This window comes from Tasmannia lanceolata, unplaced genomic scaffold (assembly GCF_043159265.1).
Source record: "Tasmannia lanceolata isolate RefF3 unplaced genomic scaffold, GAP_Taslan_0.1 ptg000008l, whole genome shotgun sequence".
Lineage (NCBI taxonomy): Eukaryota > Viridiplantae > Streptophyta > Magnoliopsida > Canellales > Winteraceae > Tasmannia > Tasmannia lanceolata.
This window is the reverse complement of record NW_027518685.1, coordinates 48,282,756-48,301,396: the sequence shown is the minus strand read 5'-3', so window position 1 is coordinate 48,301,396 and position 18,641 is coordinate 48,282,756. Positions and strand designations below refer to the sequence as shown.

At 40.9% G+C, this 18,641-nt stretch overlaps 2 protein-coding genes across 2 annotated transcripts in view; one reads left to right on the top strand and one right to left on the bottom strand.

Moving 5' to 3' along the window:
- LOC143885346 (polyadenylate-binding protein-interacting protein 12-like) overlaps positions 1-18,310 on the bottom strand; it is a 47,522-nt gene extending 29,212 nt beyond the window's left edge. Inside the window, exons 1-8 of the mRNA XM_077389474.1 lie at positions 17,190-18,310; positions 16,979-17,089; positions 16,587-16,631; positions 16,412-16,484; positions 16,193-16,305; positions 16,015-16,074; positions 15,879-15,926; positions 15,712-15,780 (exon numbers count right to left, since the gene is read on the bottom strand). Coding sequence (XP_077245589.1) covers positions 15,712-15,780; positions 15,879-15,926; positions 16,015-16,074; positions 16,193-16,305; positions 16,412-16,484; positions 16,587-16,631; positions 16,979-17,089; positions 17,190-17,681 — 1,011 coding nt within the window. The 5' untranslated portion in view covers positions 17,682-18,310. The remainder of the gene's footprint in view (positions 1-15,711; positions 15,781-15,878; positions 15,927-16,014; positions 16,075-16,192; positions 16,306-16,411; positions 16,485-16,586; positions 16,632-16,978; positions 17,090-17,189) is intronic.
- Positions 13,321-14,273, top strand: LOC143885582 (uncharacterized). The gene is made up of 3 exons (XM_077389795.1): positions 13,321-13,693; positions 13,781-14,112; positions 14,200-14,273. The coding sequence occupies exons 1-3, from the start codon at positions 13,335-13,337 to the stop codon at positions 14,271-14,273; spliced, it is 765 nt and encodes a 254-aa protein (XP_077245910.1). The 5' UTR covers positions 13,321-13,334.
- Positions 18,311-18,641: the final 331 nt, after the last annotated feature.

The following is an 18,641-nucleotide window of genomic DNA, read 5'->3' as shown; positions in this document are numbered from 1 at the left end:
AATGGATCAAACGTCTTCCAGGCACATCGGGCAATGATCCACTAACCACATACTGCTTCTCCTGAGGAATTCCATTGTCTAAATACGCCCACAACTCACTGCCCAACTAAAGAAACTCAACCTTGGAGGGCAACGGAAGGTCCAGACCTTTACAGAGAAAGAAGAACTAGGAACTACGTGGAAATAAAAAGATTTGACAGAAAAAACACCGGATGAGTCCCGAATCCAAACTCGCTTATCTGGCCCACTCCTCTTTATGAAGCAACTTTCAATCAAATGAAGCAGCTGAGTGATTGAAGCCAACTCTATATCAAATAAATTTCTCCCAAAACTCGGCTTCCAAACCACCCTCGAATCCTCCCTGACAAAGCACTCACAGACTAGAACTTCCTTGCTAGAGGCTACCATGAACAAATCATGAAAGAGCTCCTTAAGAGGATCAATCGAACACCACGCATCCATCCAGAATCTAATACGGTCCCCCACATATACTTTATATCTTACACCCTTACCAAATTCATGACTCAACCTTAAAATATCCCGTCACACTGTCAACCCTTTCTTATTATATGAATTGGCATAAGCCCACTTTCCTACCGAAAAACCATACTTGCTCCCAATCACCTTAACCCATAAAGAAGTCTGTTCCTCACCAAAACGCCATAACCATTTCCCCATTAGAGCATGATTAAACTCTTTGACTCTTCTAATACCCAAACCTCCACTTTTAAACAGGAGACACACTTCACCAGGGGAATGCGTTTCTTATCGTCTGCCCCTCCCCAAAGAAATCTGTGCTGAATCTGTTCAATTCTCATCACCACACTCACAGGGCATTTAAACAAAGATAGGAAATATATAGGAATGTTAGCCAACACCGCCTTGATAAGAGTTAGCGCCCCCCCCCCCCCCCCCCCCCCAACCCCATTTCGAAACTATATTCCTTTTTCATGTCTCCAATCTTTTTTCAATTATATTTATAATCAGGTCCCGAAGAGGTTTATTAGGTCTTCCAACCCCAAAAGGAAGCCCTAAGTAGGAACAAGGCAGGCTCTCCAACAAACAACCCAAAAATTTTGCAAAACTACAAGCCTCACGCATAGAAGAATTCAGAGCATACATTCGAGACTTTTGAAAGTTAGACCTCTGACCTGTAATCAACTCATAACACCTACGAGTCGCCTTTAGATTCAAAATCTGGTTGACATTAGGAGCACAAAAAAGAACAGTGTCATCTGCGAATTTAAGGAGCAACACTTCCACTCTATCGCAGCCAATTCTAAAGCCTTCAAACAAACCCAACTCGCTCCCTTTCTTCATCAATTTACTAAGGGTCTTAGCAACAATAACAAAAAGAAACAGAGATAGAGGATCTCCCTGTCTTAATCCCTTAGAGGACGTGAAGAACCCCTTTGGAGAACCATTTATTAGAAAAGAAAACCAGGCAGAAGAGACGCACCTTCTAATCCACCCTCTCCAGCGGCTACCAAAACCCATCCTCCCCAATAAGTAGTCCAAGCAATCTCACTCCACCCTATCGCAGGCTTTTTCCATATCCAGTTTGCATAATACTCCCCCCAACCATCTCGTAAATATGAATCAATAGCTTCATTAGCAATAAGGGAACGATCCAAAATCTGCCTATTAGAGACAAAGGCACTCTGACTATCTGAAATAATTGAAGTAAGGACCACTTTAATACGATCAGCCAAGACATTATATAAGCACCCCACTAGGCTAATAGGGCGATATTCCGACACCTTAGAAGCACCCTCCACCTTAGGGATTAATGCAATAAAAGTAGCACCGGTTCGCCTATTAAGAGACAGACCCTCATAGAATTCAGAAAAGAATATCAAGATATCACTCTTGACATAAGTCCAACAAGATTGAAAAAAGGCTAGGCAAAAGCCATCAGGCCCGGGGGCCTTATCTTTTGCTAATGAAAGCAGCCCTAATTCAATCTCCTCCTCCTCAAAGGTCTTTCCAACTTTGAGGTCTCCTCCAAACTCAAACTAGTAAATTCCACATCCTCTGGGATAGGCCGAATCAGTCCTCAGATGTATATAACAATATGTAGATGTCTAAAATAAAACTAGAAATACCATCCTTTCAAGTCACCTATTGCCATTCACATTTAAGGCTTCTATTCTTTTCCTTTTCCTACGAGCACTGGCCATAGCATGGAAATATGCGGTATTTTTGTCCACGCTAGATTTTTGACGCCAGGAGATCTCCTCATGGAGCAACAAGCCTTTATGTTCTTCTTTAATCCTCCCCATCTCTTCTTGGTCCTCTTCAGAGACAAGACCACACTCCTCTAATGCTGCCAACTCCATAATATGATATTCCAGCCACTCTTTCTTCCCTGAGATTGCAACTTTCTTTCCTTCACCCACTCCTTCAATTTTTTCTTCACATGTCTCAACTTCTGACCGACTACCTCATCCGCTGGACCTTCAGCTTGAAAAGAAACCCACCAATCTCCCAATCTTTCCTCCATATGGGGGATGTTTAGCCACGCTATCTTAGACCTGAAAGGAGGTGGACCCCAAGACTCCAGCCTAGGATCAAGAAGAATAGGACAGTGATCAAACACTGAATGAGCTATAGCTTTCTGAAATACCTCGGGAACCAAATTAATCCACCCTGGACAAATAAGAAAGCGATCAAGCCAATTTTGACTTTGACCTCTAGACCAAGTGAAATTAGCACCATATAAAGGTAAATCAATCAATTCGAACTATCCTATAAAATCAGCAAAATCCCTCATGTTCTGATTTGATCTCTGGCACGCCAATCTCTCTCCAGCTTCCTTCACTTCATTGAAGTCCCCCCCTATACCCCAGGGATAAGAGCATACCCCCCTGATCCTTTACAGCTCCTCCCAAAAGAACCTTTTCTCCGCCCTAAGAACAGGCCCATAAACACCTGAGAAAAGCCACAAAGAGTTATCCTCCACCCTTCGAAGAGAAATAGAAACTGAGAATCTACCCCACCACACTTCAAGTTTTCTCCAATTATTTTCATCCCAAGCAATCAAAATACCCCATGAAGCACCATCCGATCCAACAAAAGAAAAGTCCCACTCAGCTCTAATCCCCAGGCTTCTTAAGTCATTCCTATTTATTAACTCCATCTTCGTCTCTTGTAAACAAATGAGATTCGGATTCACACTCTTCACCACATCTTTCACTTGGATTCACCACATCTTTATCAATCATTCTACTAAGGGTTTCTGCCATAACCATGAGAAAGGGATATAAAGGGTCACCTTGCCTCAAACCGCAAGAAAATTTGAAAAAGCCTTTGGGAAAGCCATTCACCAAAATAAATAAAAACCAAGCAAACGACACACACCTCAGCACCCAATTTCTCCATTTCTCACCAAATCCGATCTGACCCACTAAATAGTCTAGACAATCCCATTCCACCCTATCATAGGATGTCTCCATATCCAGTTTATGGACAATGCCTTTTTCCCTCATTTGAAGAAAAAGTGCACCACCTCATTACCAATTAATGCACAATCAAAATGATCCCGAATGAAAGCAGTTTGATTAGTTACCATTCAAAAAAAGAAAGAAAACAAATTGATTAGTGTATATAACCTTATGTAAGACCTTCAACCGCTCTTCCATCACATTTGCCAGGAGCTTGTATAAACACCTTACCAAACTTATTGGACTGAAGTCCGTTATATTAACTACCCCATCACTTTTAGGAATAGAGGCTATAAATGTAGCACCCATACTTCTATCCAAGTCCAAACCTTCATAAAAAGCCTTAAGTTCAAAATATCGTTTTCACCACTTCCTAGCAAATCTGGAAGAATAAACAGAATCCATCCAGACCAGGGATCGTAAACTTGGCTAAGGGCGAAAAGACATAGACAAATTCCTTTTTCTAGAGGGTATTTTCAAGGGCTACTTGGTCTGCGTCCTCAATCATGCTGAAATCCTCCCCATCAGACCTCGGTCGATCACCTTCCGCAAACGAATATAGGCCAGTGTAAAAGTCCAAATTTTCCTTGACCACATAAATTTAAAAAAATAAATAAATAAATTCCTTGACCACATGCAATGTTAAGGATTCCTCTACTCTCAGAATTTACTTTAGTCTCTGATCATGAGGCTTCAAGTTAATTGGATCAGCATAAGCTCAGCCCTCGACATGCAAAACAGAGTGCACCAAGAGTGCAATGTTACATTAAAGCACAACACAAGAGCAAAAAAATCAAGCCATTAATGCTTTGAACTGAAGAACATCATTGTTGAAAGGTATGACTGTTGAAATCATTGGGTTTGACATCATGAATGGGCCATATAAGGACTCATATTTCTCAAAGGTGTTAAAGAAAATTAATAAAGGGTTGATTGTTAGCATTCTTCATTCCTAATGCGTGATGGCTACAATTTCCTGCTACTCAATCCCACAACCCTGAAGGAGCTTATGAGAGAAAATTATTTGTGAACTTTATTGGTTGCGTGGATCAGTGTTGCCTCCTGGGAGATTTTCTTCGTTTTGATGAAATAGATGATCTTATTTTGAGATCTTCTATTGTTTTTTATTATGTGAGGAGATCCTCTAATGATAGGGATGGTGTTAGTTGGTTGGGTCTGGAGTGGTTTGATTTCTTACCTCCTTGAGGGTTTTCTTGTTATCTTTGTATCATTGTATCTTGTATTCTTTGGGGTGGTCCATCTCAGCCCTCTCCTTGTTTAATGAAATTATTTTGCCATTTCGAAAAAATAATTATTTGTGAACTTCAGTAGAAGATGTGGGCAGTCATTTTGTCAAATCAACCAATTTCAATTGTGGAGGATCAATTTTTTTGGCAGTGATGAGGAAATGTCGAACATACTAACTGACTAACAATGGAGAATCTCATATAGAACCAAATTATACTCACCACTTCCAATAACCTCTTCACCTTGGATATAGGTAGACCAAGCATGGACTTTCTTCTGGGCTTCAATGCTGACAAATTATTGCATTCTTGTTGTAATCAAACAAATATCCAAGATGGCTCACATCGTAGAATCTCGAAAAACTTTGGATGCATCTCAAATAGCTGATTTGTTTTTCAAGAAGAACAAGGTGCTTACACAATGTTTCACTTCCACAATAGTATTGATCAATATGTGAAGTTTGTTAGCTACTTTTAGAACACCCTGTGGAAGAAACTGAAGACAAGGCTCCAAATCGTAAGTGCCCATCACACTCAAACATGTCCCCAAACTGATGTATTTGACCTAAGTGTTGAGAAAATCGGCCGGGCAATCCGATCCGATCGTGCACAAATTTAACAGAATAGAAAAATAACAAACAAGACACAAGATGAACACCAAGATTTTACGTGGTTCGGCCAAGCCTGCTCCACGGGCGAGGAACACGACCTTCCACTATAAGAAAAAACAAACTACAAGGATTAGAATGGATTAATCTCAAACCCACAAACCCGCAACCCTTTCCTTACATCTCTCACCCAAGACCGCACACCAAGAGCAACCCGAGAAAAAACCCAAGAAGAGAATAACCAAGAAGAGCCCAAGAAAATCCAAGAAGAATAGCCACTTCTTTCTCCTTCTCTCTCTTCCTCTCTCCTTTCTTCCCTTTTTCTCTCTCTTGTGTTACCACACAAAAACACGAGATTAAAAATCAAGTGCTTTTTATGTATCTTGCGTTTTCCAAAACCAAAACCCAAAAAAGCCAACTTTCCTATTTAGTCTTATTGCCTTCCCACCCAAGCAACTCTCGTGGGTGGGAAATAAGGCAACCTTCCCCAACAATCTCCACCTTGGCTTATTTCCCAGCCACTTGAAGATTTTTTGTTGATGTTGTCACCAGTCTGCTATCGCCACAAAACCACCATTGGCCTTCCAAAGTACCAGCTACACACCCTCGAATCACCTTGGTTCTGACTCCTCCAGATTCGAACGATACGGCCAATGCACATGTGTAGCTGCCAACTCGTTGACTCACCTAGTCAACCTTGAAGAGGGATCTCGATCCATCCTCCCCAACGTAGGTATTGTCACCTTCTCACCGTCGTCTGCAACCTGGAAGCCTGTCTCTGCACCAACTGCGAAAGAGACCCTACGCGTACACCCGCTACCACTCCGTTTCCAACTAGCCATCGAGATCTTACGAACACTCCTTTCATCAGAACCTTACAACCGCGCGTGATTTTTATGGCTCCACCTGCAGCTGAAAACCTACAACCCTTGGAGTCCAACTGGCCAAGAGACACTAGATTCCTTCGCATCTTTGGGACATACGTCACACCACCCAAAGAACGAACCACTCCATCAAACATTTTGATCTTCACCGTCCCAACTCTCGTACTTCACAAGTAGACCCGTCACCCAAGGACACAACACCCGCCCTTGTCTTTTGGAACGTATCAAAATATTCCCTCCTGGAGCATACATGAACAGAGCACCCTGAATCTAAAATCCACTCATCATGAGGAGAAGTGTCATTACTTGTTTAGACTATGAGAACGTCTCCAAACTCTTCACTCTATTCATCTGTTACCGCCACCACAGTATTCGTAGCACCATTGTCCACCTGGTCAGCTCGCTTCTGTCAATCCCGCTTGATGTGGCCATATTCCTTGCAACGGTAACACTGCACGCCATTTCCGCCGACCCTGGATCTTAACCTGCCTTTTACAGATCCCCTGTCAGACGACCTTCCTCTTTGATTCCCACCATGAAGAACCAACTCATGCTCTTCACTTCCACTAAGAACATGTTTCTTCCGCATCTCATTCGATAAGAGCGACGCCGTGACTTCCTCCAACTTTATCGTATCCTTACCATACAATAAAGTCATCACCAGGTTGTCATACGAATCAGGAAGAGAAGTAAGAAGCAAAAGGGCCTTGTCTTCTTCCTTCAACTTTTTGCCAACCTTGTGTGTTGATCCACAAGCCCGTTGAACATCGTGATGTATTCCAGAAGATCTCCGTCTTCCTACATCTTCAACCCGTACAATTGCCGCTTCAGATACAACCGATTGACCAAGCTTTTTGACATATAAAGCTTTTCTAACTTCTCCCATAATTTAGGCGCATCTTCCTCTTCCATAACGTTAAACATGACGTTATCTGCCAGACATAGTCGAATCGTGCTGACCGCCGTCGACTCAATGTCTTCCCACTTGGCATCCGTCATCTTCTCCGACTTCCCATCCTTTCCCTTCAACGCCATAGCCAAGCCCTGCTGAACTAGGATGTCCTTCACCCTCATCTGCCATAGGGTGAAACTGCCATTTTCGTAAAATCTGTTGATGTTGACCGAGTAGAACTTGATTTTACTGTCATCTAAGATTACTCCGCACTTCACGGTGTAGCACTCCACCTCGAACGAGAATCTTTCTTGGACAATCTTTCCACTCCCAAAGATCGCTCTAACCACGATCGAACCACAACACCCACAATCACTCCACCCGTCCTCGACGATCGCTCCAACCACAGCTTTGATACCACTTATTGAGAAAATCCACGGGGCAATCCGATCCAGTCGTGCACAAATTTAACGGAAAAGAAAAATAACAAGCAAGCCACAAGATGAACACCAAGATTTTACGTAGTTCGGCCAAGCCTACTCCACAGGCGAGAAACACAATCTTCCACTATGAGAAAAAACAAAATACAAGGATTACAATGGATTAATCTCAAACCCACAAACCCGCAACCCTTTCCTTGCTTCTCTCACCCAAGACCGCACACCAAGAGCAACCCGAGAAAAAACCCAAGAAGAAAATACTAAAGGAAGCAGAATTCGCACCTGAAGGTGGGGATTCGCGATTCCCCGAATCGCGAATCCGAATCGTGATTCGATTCGATTCCCCAATTATGGGGAATCCCGAATCGATTCCATCGGACTCGCAAATCCTAAATTGGGAATCGCGATTCTGTTTCCACCGGAATCGCGATTCTGGAATTGTAAATACGCGTTTTATGAAAATAAAATCTGCGGTTTTTATTCGTATGGATTCGGGAATCACATAAGTTAAAACCGTGATTCCCATTACATTAAATCCGTTTTTTTAGTAATGGGAAACGCGAATCCCAACTTTTGACGGGAAATTACATTTATGGCCATTTTTTTACAGTAAGGGGGGTATTTGAGTGGGGTTTTTTTTGTAATTTCATTTTAAAAGCTAATAAAAGTCAAAACCCTAAAAAAAAGGAAAAAACCAACTTTTCTTCTTCTCTTCTCCTCCTCACTGCCGCCCCTCTCTCACTCCCCTTCTCCTCTCTCACTGTCGCCCCGTGATTCCCGCCGGCAAAGAAGAAGAAGAAGAAGAAGAAGAAGAAGAAAGAAGAAGAAGAAGAAGAAAGAAGAAGAAGAAGAAGAAAGAAGAAGAAGAAGAAAAGCCGAAAAGGTATGTATTTGATATTTTTTTCTATTTTTTTTGAAAAAACTAAAAAAGGGATGGGTTTTCTCATTTCTGTGTGGGAATGGTTTCTGTGAGAAACCATTCTCACACAGTTTATGTGAAATTGTCGGTTTTTTTTAATGGCACTCCTCACTTTATTAAAAAGTATGGCATGGCCCGCACCATCGGATAATCCAAACCGTCCGATCTATAGAGGGTTAGGATCAATCCTCTATAGATCCAAACCGTCCGATGGGCCATGGCCTAAAAAGGTTTTTGCCCCAAAAATCATTTCCATAGGTTGATCCTAACCCTCCGATCTATAGAGGGTTAGGATCGACCCTCAAACATTCAGATCGGAGGGTTAGGTTCAATTTTATGGAAATGATTTTTGGGGCCCAGCCTATTTAAGCCGTGGCCCATCTAATGGACGGTTTGGATCATCCTGTAGTGCAGGCCATACCATACTTTTAAATTTTTAATAAAGTGATGAGTGCCCGCATCAAAATACATTTTGGGTTTTGGCCGTGGCCCATCAAAATACAGTAGTCCTTTTGGCCGTGGCCCATCAAAATACATTTGGGTTTGGCAGTGGCTTTTGGCTACTAGCACTACCATGTTTTAATATTGCACAACTGACTGACTGAGTGATTTTCCAAAAGTATAGTGGAGCCCACTTGATAAGATGATCCAAACCATTCATTTGGTTTGGACTTCGAACTTTGGAACTATACTTGGCTTATCCTAAGAAGTTGCCCCACTGTCCTTTTTGAAAAAAAACTATACTTGGCTAAATAGGGGGCTGATGGATGATCTTGTTAGTGGCACTAAAGGTGTTGCAAATTGATATTCCTTAGATGAGATGTGAATTTTGATTCCAAAAGTGTTTACTGATTCAAAATTACATTTAGGAATTTTAGAATTTGAGAATTGAGTTTGAGTTCAAAATTGAATATTATTTAGATTGAATGAGCTGATTGTAGCATTGTGCAAAAATATTTTTATCAAATATTGTTTATGATTGAATGTGTTGAATTGCTGATTTTTTGTCTCCGACTCAAATTGAATGTCCTGAATTGCTGATTGTAGCATTGTAGTTGTACAAAGTACAAACTCAATTTGTCTCTAACTTACGATGGGCCTATCTTATTAGCTTATCTTTTGAGCTAATAAGATATATTGTTTATCATTTGTCATTTGATAATAGTACGACTGTACGAGACTACATACGAGCCTACGTGGGGCCTTTACGAGTGATGGCGAGCGGAATGGCTGAAGTCTCTAACAATGGTTTACTGGCATGGATCCATGGGTTGCATCAAGTGGAAGGAGTTAATCTTGGCAAGGTGGGCCTATGCAGCTTACGCAATATTGCCACTATCTGTGTTGATTGGGGTTTGATTCGTGCCGCAATCAGTTGTTGGGATCTAGATTTGCTTGTGTTTCATTTTGGAATGCAAGAGCTTTGTCCGACTCATGAAGATATTTGCATGATGCTCCACATTTCTCCTGATGGTCCCATGTTCAAGCCTTCCTTTAAGGAAGGCTATGATAAGGCATTGAGCCGTCTGATTGGCGTGCCACAGAAGTCCCTAGGTCACTACCGTCAGGCAAGTAGTATCTTCGTACATAAGCTAGTACAAGTCTTTTCACCGGGTAGAGAACTGGATATGGAGTATCGTCGTTGCCGTGAAAATGAATTAACATTATGTGCTTATCCAATGTTTCTCTTTCCGGGCCGATCAGAGTCATCAGAACAATTCCATTATATTATGTAGATTTGGTTGATCAAGTTCGCCAAGGTGCAAATCTAGCCCTACTGTCTTAGCGGAACTTTTTGATAGCCTAGATAGTGCTCGCCGATCTACTGGATCTGAGTCTGACTTCTCGGGAAGTTCTGTCATTCTTTATGTAAGTATTGGATGATTTATTAAAAATGCTTGAATGATGTTTGGCTAGTGGAGAGATTACGAATTTTGGCTCCACCACCTTTGCCAAGACGAGCCTGGACGAGGAGTTTTAATACTCGGGAGGTGTTGGTTTCATTCGATGATCGTAACAGTTGGGCTATATGGCTTCAGGGTCGCGAAAGTAAGGACATTGAGTGGACTCTCCCATGGGCTCCCATTTCCTCTGCAGTCCTCGAGACTTCTGGTCAGAAGTGCGTTCGGATAATGGGGTTCCAGAGCACTTCCTTTTACTTGCCTCTGCGGATCCTCCGACAGTACTTTAGAGCCCAACATTACATAGCGATGATGGATGTTTCGGTACCGGACTCCATTCGCCCTCAATCCTTGAAGATGAGGACAGTGAATGCAATTGATAGAGACTGGAATCGGTGAACCATCGTTGTCGTTCAGGACAACCCCACCTCTGGAGAGGTGAACAACTATTTTTGGGAATAGTATGGGGCTGGTGAGGCAAGTGGTGAGGCAAGTGGTGAGGCAAGTGGTGCTCCTGAGTCAAATGCTGCTTCTAGGAGCGGTGCAAGGGGGGTGATTTATTTGTATTTTGATGATGTATTTTGCCGAAGGGGTAACAGATCTATGCAATAGTTAATTAGTTGATTACTATTTTGTATTCTCAAATAGGGCTTATGTAATGGTAGTTAACTTTATTGGATATAAATCCAATGGATTCGACACTGCGTCACGGGAAACCCAACCCTGACCCTACCCCTGCAAAAGAGTGAATACCCTCGGGAATTCCCACGTAAGACAGTCTGTTGGATATAAATCCAATGGATTCGACACTGCGCCACAGGAAACCCAACCCTGACCCTACACCTGCAAAATAGTGAATACCCTCGGGAATTCCCACGTAAGACGATCTGTTGGATATAAATCCAATGGATTCGACACTGCGTCACGGGAAACCCAACCCTGACCCTACACCTGCAAAATAGTGAATACCCTCGGGAATTCCCACGTAAGACGGTCTGTTGGATATAAATCCAATGGATTCGACACTGCACCACGGGAAACCCAACCCTGAACCTACCCCTGCAAAATAGTGAATACCCTCGGGAATTCCCATGGAAACCCAACCCTGAGCCTACCGCTGCATACCCTTGCATGCATGCATGTAAGACACTCACAGTAGAAAATATCTATTATACTATTCAAATGTTTTACAATTTCATTTTGTCAGAGGCAATTGAGGAAAGATGGACGAGACTGTCGACCAAGAATTTCAAAGCCAAGGTGTAGGTGATGATGACATAGTTTTTGAAGGGGGCCTAGAATACAACTATGATGAAGAATATGTGGAAGAAGATTATGACGAGGACATAGTGTTGGGTCCGAACGCAAGGTCAGCGACAGTTTTATGGTAACACGTAGTCAAAGGAAAGAAAGCTGGCGAAGGACATGGGGGAACCAAAAAGTGAAAATGTAAGCACTGTAAGAAGGTTTACACTGGGACGTATACAAGGGTGCACGCACACCTTGTGAAAGCACCAAGAGGTCAAGGTCAAGGAATAGCATATTGCAGTGCAGTTGCAAAAGACAGACAATTACAAGAGCACATCAGAAGCCAAGTCCAAAGAGCAGAGAATTTACCTGGGAGACAGCCACTGAAGAAATCACGGTTAGACATGCTTGCAAAGTCTTCCAGCTCTGCTGCGACTTCTTCAAGTAAGGTTGGTGAATCACCAATTGGCAAGTCTTTTAGAGCAAAAGATAGAGACGATGTTGATCATAAAGTGCTGCGATTTTTGGCCGCCAATGGGATTCCCTTTAACGTCCTCCGATCTCCATATTTTCAAGAGATGATAATTGCCGCTAATTTTGTGCCTGGATACAAGTTGCCTTCTTATGAGAAAGCAAGAACAACTTTATTGGACCATGAGAAAGAGAATGTAACAAGAGATCTAGGTGTTCTGAGAGAAAAATGGCCTAAACATGGGCTTTCTATTGTCTCTGATGGATGGACAAACGTGAAGAACAAAGCCCTGATTAATGTACTGGCATCGAATATGTTCGGTTCAATGTTTCTCTATGCGCACGACTTCTCTGCCGTCGAGAAACCAGGGAAAAACATTGCAAAGTTTTTGTTGGATGCCATTCAAGAAGTAGGGCCTTTTAATGTTGTGCAAGTGCTGACAGATAATGCAGCCAATTGCAAGCTTGCTGGGACAGAAGTTAATAAAGTTTTTCCCCACATAGTTTGGTCTCCTTGTGTGGTTCACACATTAAATTTGATATTCAAAGACTTGACCAAGCATAACCACCTAGGTTGGATTGGAGAGACTTACCGTTCTTGCAAGGATGTCGTCAAATATATTACCAATCATTCGCAGGCTCTTGCTATATTTAGAAGCAATTCAAAGTTTGAGTTGCTGAAAGTTGCGAAGACTAGATTTGCAACTCATTATACTACACTTAAGAGACTTCTCGATGTAAGGGAGACGTTGCAGATGACAGTATTAACAGATTCTTGGAAAGATTGGTTGAATGCTTGCACCGACAAAGTGATGATAGAGAGGGGCGAGATGACAACTACTTGTGTAGTCTCTGATGAATTTTGGACGAACATAAAATTGGCATTATTAATTACGAAATCCATCTATAAAATGATTAAGTTCACTGACCAGGAAGGTTGTCTGATATCAGAAGTGTACGAAGGCATTGACAATATGTTAGGACAAATAAAAGATAACTTGAAAGATGTGCCTGACATGTACAAGCATATTCATGGTATTGTGGTGGGACGATGGGGGAAGATGAATATTCTAATGCATGCCTTGGCTCATGTACTCACTCCAAAATATTATGACCCTGCATATCGCAATATTCCAGCACCAGGCGGTGGTAAACGAGTCACCCCAGGTATGTAATTGCTTCTCATATTGTGAATTTTCATAATGTAATTGTATTTATCTTCATTTATGTTACCAACTGATCGATTATTCAATTTTATTTTCAAATAAAGACCCTGAAATCATGGACGCTGTATATGAAGCCATTAAGGATCTCTCCCCTGATGATGAGATGAGTGGTACGATTAGACGTCAGTTATATGATTTCATAGGAAGGGTTGGAAGGTTTTCCAGTAAATTTGCCAGGGAGGATGCAAAAGATCCCAATGTGTGTGTGACCAAATGGTGGAACTTTCATGGAAGTCATGTACCAGAGTTACAGTCAGTGGCCATCAAAATTCCCTCACAGCCTATCAGCACATCTTCTGCAGAGAAAGTATGGAGCACGTATAGCTTCATTCACAATGTAAAGCGTAACCGCTTAAATTCACATCGTGCTGATACCCTTGTGTACATCCACTCAAATCTTCGACTCCTATCCAGGTTTAAGTTTGTTTCGTTTTTGCATGTAATAATTGTTTTTCATTACTTATGTCAGATTATTTATTTAATTTGGAATCTATTATTTAGATATAATGCGGCTGCATACAAAGAAGGACCAAATAGAAAATGGGACATCAACCCAGAGCTCCTAGTTATGGATGACTCCTCTATCAGAATTGAGGATATGCGATGGCAGGATCTTGATGATGATTTCCTTAGACCTTCTACATTTCGTGCGTCATCTCAGTCATTACCTTCAAGTCCTTCACTCACTATTCATGATTTAGACGACAATGACGAAGCTGCAGGATATGGGACTCCAAGAGTGGTCAGTAGCTCGGAACTTGAAATTGGAAGACCATCCAACACTCAAAGTCGTTTTACTAGTTTCCTGGGTCGTGGAGAACGTACAAGGGGAGGTACAAAATCTTTAACACTTTCAATTTCTCAGTGAAGATATTAGTCTTATAAATATTAATTCATTTATTTAAACTTTTCCTTTGCAGAAAATGTAGAAGGAAGAGGAGAAGGAGGAGGACGAACTGATCATATTTATTCGAAAGGAAAGAGAAAAGCTTAACTTTATTTCTTTTTATTTGAAAATACTGGAGAAATTCTGTAATAATTTTGATATTTCGCTTTTTGGAAACTGAATTTTTTGTTTAATGGTGGAGTCTTGAGCCTCCTGGGTCCTAAATGAAAAATTGTTATAATTTGATTAATTTCGGTATTTGGAGAATCATGTTTATATTTAATGGTATACAGTTGAATGCTTAGATTTTTCCTTAAATTTTATCTTTTATTAATTTTTTATCGCTCTCCGACGACTCCCCGACGAATCCACGGGGAATCCCCGACGACTCCCAAGCGAAAAATCGAATCCCGCTCCCAACCATCCCTGGAACCTTCGAATCCCGCTTTCGAATCTCGAATCGAATCCCGTTTTCGAATCCAGCCCTGGCAACCTTGGAGAATACCCAAGAAGAGCACAAGAAAATCCAAGAAGAATAGCCACTTCTTTCTCCTTCTCTCTCTTCCTCTCTCCTCTCTTCCCTTTTTCTCTCTCTTGTGTTACCACACAAAAACACGAGAGTAAAAATCAAGTGCTTTTTATGTATCTTCTGTGTTCCAAAACCAAAACCCAAAAAAGCCAACTTTCCTATTTAGTCTTATTGCCTTCCCACCCAAGCAACTCTCGTGGGTGGAAAATAAGGCAACTTTCCCCAACACTAAGTCTGAGAAATTTATTATGATATTTAGCAAGGGTGCATGTGAAGGTGTTGGGATGAGCTAAATTTTAGGAACTACCCGCTCAAATCTAATGAGCCTAAAGTTACAAATGAAACAATCTTAAATAATCATATAAAGTATTCTATGAGGATGTGTGACAAAAGATATACAAGAGTGTCTGCGTGTCTGTAACTTAGAGGAATTTCAACAAGTGAACATTTTCATCGTGGAGCTGAAAAAGGGGCAGAGTTCTACAAGGTCCCACTGTTCTGATCAGATTGTACTCGTAACAAGTATTCTTCTCTTTAATGTAGCTTTCACCTAATCTCAAAGGCAACAAAGCTACTCAATATATATATATATATGTGTGTGTGTGTGTGTGTGTGTGTGTGTGCTCATGACAAACTAGCATTGAACGCCATAAATGGCAGCCAGAAAAGCAGATCAGATCACACTGCAAAGAGAAACATATAACCATGAATAGTTTTTATGTCTCAAATCATTTGGTAAGTATCAGCGTGGCACAACAGAATTGATCAAAAAACACTCGCTAAAACAAAGGATTGCCATGCTGGTTTACATGAATATTGTCTAAGATAATTTCATAAGACAACTAACTTCTAAATATCAAATTTCGTGCTTGAAAGCTTAAAACTATCTCAAAAACAGCTATTGAGATCACTCAACAGTCCATTGGGGCTTCATTTTGTGTAGAAACACCAATCTCCATTACAAATAAGATAAAGAGGCAGTAAATACCTATGCATAAATAAACAATAAATACGTACATTTATAAACTCAACAAAAGCAATGCGGGTAGAATGGTGGTAATCTCCTAGCAGTCTCAAGCGATAAACCTACACCATATAAAATGTGCTCATCAGTCCCTTCTTTTCTGAGAATAACATAAACGATGAAAATAATTTGAAGTGCATTAAAAATAGCAGCCACCAACCTCTCCACATATTGTTTCAAAGAAGAGTTTAACATCTGCTTGAGAAACCTACACCAAATGAACACATTAATCATAAACAGGTTTGTCATCCACTTACATGACCAATTCAATCATAACAAATAATTTTAAATCATACCTTTTTGTCAATATTTGTACAATAAATAGTTCTTGCACACATCTCACGTTCATCTTCAGACTATAGACCATAATGACAGTTAGCGACAAAATTTTAAGAGAAATCATGGAAAATAAGGACTAAGGTAGCAATGCATGTACAAAGAGATTTACAATCATCAATCACGAGAAAGTCTCACCCTTGGCAAAAATGTTGGGTTAACTGGTGCAATAGCTGTTTTTGATGGAAGCACTCTAACTGGGTAGAATCCAAGCATTGTTCCTGCCAGGCTCAATGCGGCCCTTGCACCTTCTACAGTCGCACAATCCATGAAGGCACATTAAAAAGATTTCAAAATATAAACATGGAAAATTCATCAAAATGCAAATCAAAAGCTCGAATAAGTTGCGGAAATTACCCTCATCAGTAAACTCTATAAAAGCAAAGCGGAGAACGGAATTCGGATCACCACATACACGGCAATCAACAACCTTGAGCCCAGAAAACCAAAAAACTTCAGAACACAAGGCTTTAAAAAGTTAAAAACAAACTCAAAGCAGCATATAGATGAGTGAAAATAAATATGGGATTGCCTGTCCACAGCTGATGAAGAGGGCGGCCAACTGCTCTTCAGTGACCTAAACATCCAATGATAAAACATGCTGAATGTAAGGACTTTTGATCTTAAGCAAAAGCAACAAATTACCCAACAATACAAAGAAAGATGCCAAGTGAGGGATGAGAGATATCAAAAACCAACCAACAATACACTGCAACACGAATAGAAAAATCACAATATCATAATCAATAACTGAACAGATAAAATGGGCCAAAAGAATGCGTGAATATCAAGTACTCAAATACGCTATAGTTTCATTTTTGCCACAACAAACTTACTTTAGCCTAAATTTAATCAGAAACCTACCAAACCAATTACAATGTTAGAAAATAAATAAATTAAATATAGGAAACTGATGCTATATACCTGATGATCGATGTCAGAAACATATACAGTCCTCCGAATGATCTCTTCTCGCTGTGCATTGCTCGTTCGGCTGTTAATTCGCCGCTTTCCTTGAATATAGGTATTCTTTTTCTGAACAAATATAGCCCAAGTCAAGCACAAAACTAGAAATACAACCAAACCCATTTGTAAAAAGAAGAGTAAACCGCAAAACACAACACAATTCGCTTACCCGTCTAATAACATCGCCATTGCCATTGACACTGACATTATGCATCACGAAATTGTTCAAATAGAAACCCAGGTCAGATCCATGGTTGACTAGGGATGGCGGGACAAACTCTTCGGCCATAGGATTCAACTTCGAGAGTAGTTCCTCTAAATCCCTCATATCCCTCTTGAAACCTTCACCTAGGCCATTTGAATGCCCATACCCATTCGAACTGTGTTGGGGAAAGATTCCATTCTTTGGGACCTGATGAAGCCCATGCGAAATCTGGGGCTTATGGTTGGTCAATTGGTGGACCTTTATGTGAAAGGTCTGATCGTGTGAGCGTATAATTTGATTAGGTTGGAGATTAGGATCCGCCATCCGAACTCCTAGATGGTTCTGTTTTTGTTGATCAGTATCATAAGAATTAGCACTTTCAGCTTCAAAATTTCTAGTTGTAGAACCACCTATGTTCATCCCTAAATCGACTCCCGCATTCTCCACAACAGCCATGATCCAAGCTCAACCGATTCCTCAATTTCTGTACAAAAATGTTTTCTGTTTTTCTCTTTTTTCCCCTTTTCCTTCCAATGATCAACAAAATCCTAAAGAGGAAAGAAAAAACTAACACCCGGAACGAAGCGTACCTGCTTTCTAAATCGCCTCCATTGGAAAACCACGAGATTGTTATTGAGGAAATGGGAAGAAAGGGTAGAAATGGGAAAAAAGGGAGGGCTTTTTTTTATTTTTATTTTTATTTCTGCAGACGACGGAGTTCTTTGATTCCTCCGTTTCTCTCCTCTGCCGTTTTAGACCTTATAACGTCCTAAATTATGGAGAAGACACGTCTCCTTCTATTCTCCCCCAACCCCATGTTGTCATCCATCATCATGCATGTCATGGGATAAATACATACGTGGCAATCAACGGATGGGTCGGATGTATGGCTTGGGGTGCGAGATGTTTCTATTCTATATTGAGGGCGTTTCTATTCTCCGCGTGGGCAGAAATAGCCTGTCGTGTTGATACGTGTAAGATGGTATTTGGTACATTTGATACGGAAGTCTCTCTCTCCTATCTCTCCATAGGACTCTATCCATGGCAGAGAAAGCACAGGAGATTTTCTTGAGAAGAGCATCATGCCCTGATTTTCAAAATGCATTTCGGGGTGTGAGTGGCTTTATCAAAACTAATTCAATGTTTATATTGTATTCATGGCGTTATTTGATTCGTTTTCTTCTTCTCTCATTTTTTTTTTTCTTGTGCGGATAATGTTAGGAAAATGCAAAAGTTTCTTTTTGGGGATAAATGATACAGAGAACCACGCTGTTTGGCTAATAATTTGGGTGTTATGGTTGTCCAACCAACTGTAGAACCCTCCCTCTAGCATTAAAAAAAATCACCCTCAACATAAAAAAAAACCATTTGGTCTTCTTTGTTAGATCAAACTTTGGTCTTGGAGGTCATCAGTAC

What these genes read in the sequence shown, in the direction of transcription:
- LOC143885582 (XM_077389795.1), top strand. Translation starts at nt 13,335, where the DNA reads ATGGACGCTGTATATGAAGCCATTAAGGATCTCTCCCCTGATGATGAG. An exon ending in AATCTTCGACTCCTATCCAG is followed by an intron (nt 13,694 to 13,780) that starts GTTTAAGTTTGT and finishes TCTATTATTTAG; the next exon opens with ATATAATGCGGCTGCATACA. An exon ending in TGGAGAACGTACAAGGGGAG is followed by an intron (nt 14,113 to 14,199) that starts GTACAAAATCTT and finishes TTTCCTTTGCAG; the next exon opens with AAAATGTAGAAGGAAGAGGA.